The sequence below is a fragment of the Salmo salar genome, chromosome 04, assembly GCF_965601325.2.
Source record: "Salmo salar chromosome 04, fSalSal1, whole genome shotgun sequence".
NCBI lineage: Eukaryota > Metazoa > Chordata > Actinopteri > Salmoniformes > Salmonidae > Salmo > Salmo salar.
The window spans coordinates 91,626,963-91,636,607 of record NC_138294.1 but is presented as its reverse complement, the minus strand read 5'-3'; the positions used below and the strand labels follow the sequence as shown (position 1 = coordinate 91,636,607).

Sequence of the window (9,645 nt, the reverse complement as noted above, 5' to 3'; positions counted from 1 at the left end):
GGCATATCAAGAAGTTGATTAAACAGCATGATCATTACACAGGTGCACCTTGTGCTGGGGACAATAAAAGGCCACAATAAAATGTGCAGTTTTGTCACACAACACAATGCCACTCTTATTGGCTGGGCCTGGCTCCCCAGTGGGTGGGCCTGGCACTCCTTTGCCTTCCCATGGCTGCGCCTCTGCCCAGTCATGTGAAATCCATAGATTAGGGCCGAATTCATTGATTTAAATGAACCGATTTGCTTATATGAACTGTAACTCAGTAAAATTGTTGACATTTTTGCATGTTGCGTTAATAATTTTGTTCATATTTATATATATATATTGTACACAATAAATAACATATATTACGGGTCAATTTATTAATATTGATCTCAGCGTTGATCAAAGCTCAGAACGCTTACATTGATCTGAATGAGTTCTAATCGCGCCTGCCTCTTTGAGAAACTAGTGGAATCAATGATTCGTTCGTTATGTTCACCTGCGTCCGGTCAGATTCTTCCTCCCGGATTAGATTTTTTTTTAGTAGCAACATTCACCGCTCTCTCAAACAGCTGTCTGCCATCTCACCGTGAAACGAACTATCCCATTTTGGAATCGGCTGAAGTAGGTTTTTTACTAGAGATGCTGCTGTGTGTTTACGAGATGAAAAAGATACGTTTAAAACTGTCCCTTGACGCCTGCTGTGTCCCCCCCAAACATCCCCCACCACTGCGACCTGTATACTCTCGTTGGTTGGCCCTCGCTTCATACTCGTCGCCAAACCCACTGGCTCCAGGTCATCTACAAGTCTCTGCTAGGTAAAATCCCGCCTTATCTCAGCTCACTGGTCACCATAGCAGCACCCACTCGTAGCACGCGCTCCAGCAGGTATATCTCACTGGTCACCCCCAAAGCCAATTCCTCCTTTGGCCGTCTCTCCTTCCAGTTCTCTGCTGCCAATGACTGGAACGAACTGCAAAAATCACTGAAGCTGGAGTCTCATATCTCCCTCACTAGTTTTAAGCACCAGCTGTCAGAGCATCTCACAGATCACTGCAGCTGTAAACAGCCCATCTATCTACCTACCACATCCCCATACTGTATTTATTTATTTATCTTGTTCCTTTGCACCCCAGTATCACTACTTGCACATTCATCTTCTGCACATCTACCATTCCAGTGTTTAATTGCTATATTGTAATTACTTCGCCACCATGGCCTATTTATTGCCTTAACTTACCTCATTTGCACTCACTGTATATAGACTTTTTGTTTTCTTTTGTTCTACTGTATTATTGACTGTATGTTTAGTTTATTCCATGTGTAACTCTGTGTTCTTATATGTGTCGAATTGCTATGCTTTATCTTGGCCGGGTCGCAGTTGTAAATGAGAACTTGTTCTCAATTAGCCTACCTGGTTAAATAAAGGTGAAATAAAAAATACAAATAAAAAAAAACAGACTTTTGGAGAATGACTGCATAACTGGTATTACTAACCAAGCCAGAAGGATGAAGTAGGCTTTACCACTACGCCACTGTTATTAATACAGAATTGTATGTAATATTCTAATAATTCAAAGAGAATGTGATAATAAAATCATCTGTGTGCTATATTGATGTCTGTTTATGCAGAGCTTGATTAGTAATGTCTAGGAATACAAACGTGAACACGATGTAATTTGAGTATTTAAAAAAAAAAAAATGTTAAAATACTGTATCTATGTAAAGAGTTGATAGTTTATGAAATTCATCATTCCAGTCGCTGGTGCTACACGTCAGTGTGAATCATTTCTCATATTTCCTCCCTTTCAGAGGTATAACATTACAATTTCTATAGCTAATAGGTTATGTGTTTGTACAATGCATTCGGAAAGTTTTCAGCCCCATTTACATTACATTTACGTCATTTTATCCAGAGCGACTTACAAATTGGACCCCTTACTTTCTCCATATTTTGGTACGTTACAGACTTATTATTATTTTTTTTAAATAGATTAAATTAACATTTTCCCTCATCAATCTACTGTCACGGCTCACTAGAGTGATGGGGGGTGAAGTCAGGCGCAGGAGACCACATAGACGGAGTAGGGTGTTTCTTTTCCTAATTCCACACAAATCCAACGTGAAGAATAAACAAGGGGGAAAAAAACGTACCAGACAAAAATATCAATGTCCACCAAAAAGCGGTTGGAGCGCAGTCCAGCAAAATAAATAACGTCCTCTACAAACTCTGTAGAAAACGAAAACACCCCCCACATAAACCCCACGAAAATGCAACAAACGAACAATCCCACACAAAAACCTAAACCTAGACAGCAAGACTAAATACCCCACTAATTACCTAACTCAAAACAGGTGTAACACAAAACCAGACAAAACCAAACGAAAAGGAGAAGCGGATCAGTGGCAGCTAGTAGACCGCCGAGCGCCGCCCGAACAGGGAGAGGAGCCACCTTCGGTAGACTACGTGACATCTACACACAATACCCCATGATAATGAAGCGAAAACAGTTTTTGGTTGTTGTTGAAAATGTTGAATATGTATAAATAAATAAAAAGAACAGCAATACCTTATTTACATAAGTATTCAGACTCTTTGCTATGAGACTCGCAATTGAGTTCAGGCGCATCCTGTTTCCATTGATCATCCTTGAGATGTTTCTACAACTTGATTGGAGACCACCTGTGGTAAATTCAATTGATTGGACATGATTTGGAAAGACACACACCTGTCTTTATAAGGTCCCACAGTTGACTGTGCATGTCAGAGCAAAAACCAATCCATGAGGTCGAAAGAATTGTCCGTAGAGCTACGAGACAGGATTATGTCGAGGCACAGATCTGGGGAAGGGTAACAAAACATTTCTGCAGCATTGAAGGTCCCCAAGAACACAATGGCCTCCATCATTTTTAAATGTAAGAAGTTCGGAACCACCAAGACTTCCTAGAGCTGGCTGCCTGGCCAAACTGAGCAATAAGGGGGGGGAGGGCCTTGGTCAGGGAGGTGACCAAGAACCTGATGGTTACTCTGACAGTGCTCCAGAGTTCCTCTGTGGAGATGGGAGAACCTTCCAGAAGGACAACCATCTGTGCAGCACTCCACCAATCAGGCTTTTATAGTAGAGTGGCCAGACGGAAGCCACTCTTCAGTAAAAGGCACATGACAGCCCGCTTGGAGTTTGCCAAAAGGCACCTAAAGGACTCCCAGACCATGAGAAAACAAGATTCTCTGGTCTGATGAAACCAAGATTGAACTCTTTGGCCTGAATGCCATGCGTCACATCTGGAGGAGGAAACCTGGCCAATACCATCCCTACGGTGAAGCATGGTGGTGGCAGCATCATACTGTGGGGATGTTTTTCAGTGGCAGGGACTGGGAAACTAGTCAGGATCTAGGCAAAGATGAACGGAGAAAAGTACAGAGAGATCCTTGATGAAAACCTGCTCCAGAGCGCTCAGGACCTCAGACTGGGGTGAAGGTTCACCTTCCAACAGGACAACGACCCTAAGCACACAGCCAAGACAACGCAGGAGTGGCTTTGGGACAAGTCTCTGAATGTCCTTGTATTGGTACCCCCTGTATATAGCCTCCACATTGACTCTGTACCGGTACCCCCTGTATATAGCCTCCACATTGACTCTGTACCGGTACCCCCTGTATATAGCCTCCACATTGACTCTGTACTGGTACCCCCTGTATATAGCCTCCACATTGACTCTATACCGGTACTCCCTGTATATAGCCTCCACATTGACTCTGTACCGGTACCCCCTGTATATAGCCTCCACATTGACTCTGTACAGGTACCCCCTGTATATAGCCTCCACATTGACTCTGTACCGGTACCCCCTGTAAATAGCCTCCACATTGACTCTATACCGTAACATCCTGTATATAGCCTCCACATTGACTCTGTACCGTAACATCCTGTATATAGCCTCCACATTGACTCTGTACCGTAACACCCTGTATATAGCCTCCACATTGACTCTGTACCGTAACACCCTGTATATAGCCTCCACATTGACTCGGTACTGGTACCCCCTGTATATAGCCTCCACATTGACTCTGTACCGGTACCCCCCTGTATATAGCCTCCACATTGACTCTGTACTGGTACCCCCTGCATATAGCCTCCACACTGACTCGGTACTGGTACCCCCTGTATATAGCCTCCACATTGACTCTGTACTGGTACCCCCTGTATATAGCCTCCACATTGACTCGGTACTGGTACCCCCTGTATATAGCCTCCACATTGACTCGGTACTGGTACCCCCTGTATATAGCCTCCACATTGACTCGGTACTGGTACCCCCTGTATATAGCCTCCACATTGACTCTGTACCGGTACCCCCTGTATATAGCCTCCACATTGACTCTGTACCGGTACCCCCTGTATATAGCCTCCACATTGACTCGGTACTGGTACCCCCTGTATATCTCCTCTTTATTGTTATGTAATTTTCTTGTGTTACTTTTAGATAGACTTTAGTTTATTTAGTAAATATTTTCTTAACTCTGTTTCTTGAACTGCATTATTGGTTAAGGGTTTGTAAGTAAGCATTTCACTGTAAGGTCTACACTTGTTTTATTTGGCGCATGTGACAAATACAATTTGGTTTGATGTAAATATCTTCAGACTTTTTATAGATTGGTCACCTTGATTTGTGTCTAGGGTCACTTTACTCGACCCCCCCCCCCCCCTCCCGGAGTGTGTGTTTGTGTGTGTTCACTCGTGTGAAAAGAAACTCCCACTCTCCCCACCCTCCTCTCCTACCACCTTTTTTCACAGTACTGCCGCCATGTTCTTCTGAGTCAGGATGACAGATTGGCAGAAGAGAGTCAGGAACAAAGTCTGTGACTAAAAAAACGATGGTTTAACTCTGCTTTTCGGAGTATGACCGAGAGATTATTTTTTTTAAAGCCACGGAACGTTTAGGACGGCGGAGGGTTTTCGTTTTTTTTAAAATTTGAAACATTAGAGTCGTTCCGATTTTTACAGCGAGATCGGTATTTCCTCTTGTTACAGCGCGATATATTTTGGTTTTCCAATGGCGTAGGGACCTTTTATAAAGGCAGATCTTTTTACATATTTGGGGTCAATGGGGGCCCTCCGATCAAATCTATAACCACATCCAGTCTGTTTTGAGAAACCTGCCTTTTAACGGGGGAAGAAAAAAATACACACAGAATAAATGTGAAATAGAATAACACATTTCAACATTTCTTTCCTGCCTCTGAACGGAGAGTTGTGATACCAACGGAATTTAGTAACTAGGTGTTTTTGGACGTTTAACTGATTGTCGTAGACTCATAATTTACAGTCTACTACGTTTAAAAGACAACGAAATAGTATTTATTTCCTTCCGTGAAGCGCTACTGTGGATGGATTCCAAGATGACAGGCTCTACCCCCGCGGACATGGTGAGAGATTTATTTATTTATTTATTTTAACTATTGGCACATCGTTATAAAAACATAGCGTCATAATATGATTTTAAATGTCTCTATTCCTCTGAAACTTTTGTTAGTGTAATGTTTACATTTCATTTGGATTGTTTATTTAACTTTAGTTTATGATCTAATTTAACTTACTTTGGAAATGTAAACATATTGTAATGAAACAGGCAGGGAGCGGGTCTCGAACCCACGTCCTTCTGGCCCGAAGTCCAGCGCGCTTTCGACTGTACCGCAAAATATATACTAAAGCTTCAGAGTCGATATCCGCGCTTATAAACCCAGGGTCGTTAAAATATGTTTCCCATGTTAATAAAACCCTTTGAGAATGTGCCAATGAATGTTTCAGTAGAAAATGTAAACCGTTCGATGCATACCACTTTGCCCTCCAACGTAAAAAATAAAAATAAACACATATTGCGAATTGGTCTGTGATTCATGATTGTCTTCCCACTGGGCACAGACGTCACTTCAACGTTTATTCACCGTTGAAACAACGTTGATTTAACCAGTGTGTGTGATAGATGCGGTAAAAAGAGGTCAATGCAACTCGACCCAAACAATGGAAACGCGTGGAGTGGAGGGAGGGGGGAAAGAGCCCGAATCTCCTCATTGCCCCACATCGAAATTACTCAACATTTAGACTATTGTTTAAAGGTGTAATTTCACACAATGTTGAAGTAGAAATCGGAGTATAAACGCTTGTATGGATGTCAACCCCAATACATGTTCATGTCATCGTCACCAATCATCTGCATTGCAGTTAAAAACGACTTTTGACTACCACCACCACCAATACCGATTTCTGTATGCTAGCAATGCTACCAGTTTATACGAACAGGAGTTAGCATTTAGCAGTCACTTCTAAACCTGATTTAAAAAAAAATAACGAATAAATGTTATGCACCTAAAACAGCCAAACATATCCAGACATTGTGGGCCAGTTACAATACGTCAATCATGACGGATTTTTGAAGAATATCCACTTAGTTAAAGCAGATTAGTTGTTCAATCTGCTCCAATCCGGTGTCCTGGTCTGCTTCCATTGAGCTCTTTTACAACATCTATTGGTGTGATCGCACTGCATCAATACAGAAAAATTGAACAACCACATTCATCTAGGAAATAATACGTTATTTTGGCTATTCAGATGGCTATAATTTATTTTCCATTTAATACGAGGTTAATGATTAAACGATATTTGGTATTAAAGTAGGGGAAAGGAATGAGAAGGACAGATTGAGCGGCTGTAGCTAGATACTGTTGACATTTCGCGCTGTCTGTGTGAAGTTGCGTGGTGCGCCCTCACCTTCTCCAGGCATGCACATCCTCGCTGCTTATCTACTGTATGAATGCCATAACATCATGACGTGGCGTGGTGCGCCCTCACATTCCCCAGGCACGCACGGCCTCGCTGCTCGCTGCTTATCTACTGTATGAATGCCAAAACATCATCATCCGAACGCCAATGGTCATCCTCTTGTCTGTGTGTGTGTGTGTGTGTGTCTGACTGTGTCTGTCTGTCTGTCTGGCGGTGTGTTGGTTTGACACACACACACACACACACACACACACACACACACACACACACACACACACACACACACACCTCATCTGTTGTGTGGGCTATGGATGGATATACGAAGCAGATCATCACGTAATGTTCTCTATATCCGGGATATATATATATATATATATATATATATATATAGATATAAGATGTCCCAGTATATATATATATAAGATGTCCCAGTATATATTTGAAGAGTTAAAGTATAGATAAATATATATAAAATATCCCAATATATATACAGTTGAAGACGGAAGTTTACATCCACTTAGGTTGGAGTCATTAAAACTCGTTTTCCAACCACTCCACAAATTTCTTGTTATCAAACTATAGTTTTGGCAAGTCGGTTAGAACATCTACTTTGTACATGACACAAGTCATTTTTCCAACAATTGTTTACAGACAGATTATTTCACTTATAATTCACTATAATATGACTCATATATTCTGACTAATAACTCTGACAAATAACTCTGGCTAATAACTGGTTAATAACTCTGGCTAGTAACTCTGGTTAATAACTCTGGTTAATAACTCTGGCTAATAACTGGCTAATAACTCTGGTTAATAACTCTGGCTGATAACTCTGGTTAATAACTCTGGTTAATAACTCTGGTTAATAACTCTGGTTAATAACTGGTTAATAACTCTGGCTAATAACTCTGGCTAATAACTGGTTAATAACTCTGGTTAATAACTCTGGCTAATAACTCTGGTTAATAACTCTGGTTAATAACTCTGGTTAATAACTCTGGCTAATAACTGGTTAATAACTCTGGTTAATAGCTCTGGCTAATAACTCTGGCTAATAACTCTGGCTAATAACGCTGGCTAATAACTGGTTAATAACTGGTTAATAACTCTGGCTAATAACTGGTTAATAACTGGCTAATAACTGGCTAATAACTCTGGCTAATAACTGGTTAATAACTGGTTAATAACTCTGGCTAATAACTGGTTAATAACTCTGGCTAATAACTGGCTAATAACTCTGGTTAATAACTGGTTAATAACTGGTTAATAACTGGCTAATAACTGGTTAATAACTCTGGCTAATAACTGGCTAATAACTCTGGTTAATAACTGGTTAATAACTGGTTAATAACTGGTTAATAACTGGCTAATAACTGGCTAATAACTGGTTAATAACTCTGGCTAATAACTTCAGAAAAAGGACGAAGAGACTAAGTGGTTTTAAAGTTTTTTTAAAGTTTTTTTTTAAGAATGAGAGATTCAGAGCGTGAGAGAGATTGGCGTACAATGTGTTACAGAGAGAGAGAAAGAGGGGGGGGTTGAGCGGATTTGTGTTCTTTCAAAGCCTACAGGACTGTAGTTTAATGGAAAGAGGGAGGGAGAAATAAACAGAAACAGAGAGGGATTGGTGAGGTGTGGGTTAAAGACAGAGGAAGTGCAGCAGACTGGTTCAATAAAGAAAACCTTTCAGCTGGGAACAGTTTCCACCCGACAGCTCTGTCCTGTTAGAGAGAGAGAACGAGACAGAGCTGAGCACGTTTACACCACCGCTACAGCTGACACAGACAGACGGAGGGAGAGGGAGAGAGAGAGAGATGTATACAGAGAAGGAGAGAGAGGGATGTATTCAGAGAAGGAGAGAGGGATGTATTCAGGGAAGGAGAGAGATGTAGAGAGAGACAGAGACAGAGAAGGAGAGAGAGGGATGTATTCACAGAAGGAGAAGAGAGGGATGTATTCAGAGAAGGAGAGAGGGATGTATTCAGAGAAGGAGAAGAGAGGGATGTATTCAGAGGAGAGAGAGAGAGAGAGGGATGTATTCAGAGAGAGAGAGAGAGAGAGAGGGATGTATACAGAGAAGGAGAGAGGGATGTATTCAGAGAAGGAGAGAGGGATGTTTACAGAGAAGGAGAGAGGGATGTATTCAGAGAGAGAGAGAGAGAGAGGGATGTATACAGAGAAGGAGAGAGGGATGTATTCAGAGAGAGAGAGAGAGAGGGATGTATACAGAGAAGGAGAGAGGGATGTATTCAGAGAAGGAGAGAGGGATGTATTCAGAGAAGGAGAGAGGGATGTATACAGAGGAGAAAAGAGGGATGTATTCAGAGAATGAGAGAGGGATGTATACAGAGAAGGAGAGAGGGATGAATACAGAGAATGAGAGAGGGATGTATTCAGAGAAGGAGAGAGGGATGTTTACAGAGAAGGAGAGAGGGATGTATTCAGAGAGAGAGAGAGAGAGAGGGATGTATACAGAGAAGGAGAGAGGGATGTATTCAGAGAGAGAGAGAGAGAGAGGGATGTATACAGAGAAGGAGAGAGGGATGTATTCAGAGAAGGAGAGAGGGATGTATTCAGAGAAGGAGAGAGGGATGTATACAGAGGAGAAAAGAGGGATGTATTCAGAGAATGAGAGAGGGATGTATACAGAGAAGGAGAGAGGGATGAATACAGAGAATGAGAGAGGGATGTATACAGAGAAGGAGAGAGGGATGTATACAGAGAAGGAGAGAGGGATGTATTCAGAGAGAGAGAGGGATGTATACAGAGAAGGAGAGAGGGATGTATTCAGAGAAGGAGAGAGGGATGTATACAGAGAAGGGGAGAGGGATGTATTCAGAGAGAGAGAGAGAGAGAGAGGGATGTATTCAGAGAA

The 9,645-nt window shown here is 41.7% G+C and overlaps 1 protein-coding gene across 1 annotated transcript in view; it reads left to right on the top strand.

The window, feature by feature from the left end:
* The first annotated feature begins 4,786 nt into the window (after positions 1-4,786).
* The window catches only part of LOC106604009 (ubiquitin-like protein 3), a 44,307-nt gene continuing 39,448 nt past the window's right edge, over positions 4,787-9,645 (top strand). The window contains exon 1 of the mRNA XM_014198338.3: positions 4,787-5,413. Coding sequence (XP_014053813.1) covers positions 5,375-5,413 — 39 coding nt within the window. The 5' untranslated portion in view covers positions 4,787-5,374. The remainder of the gene's footprint in view (positions 5,414-9,645) is intronic.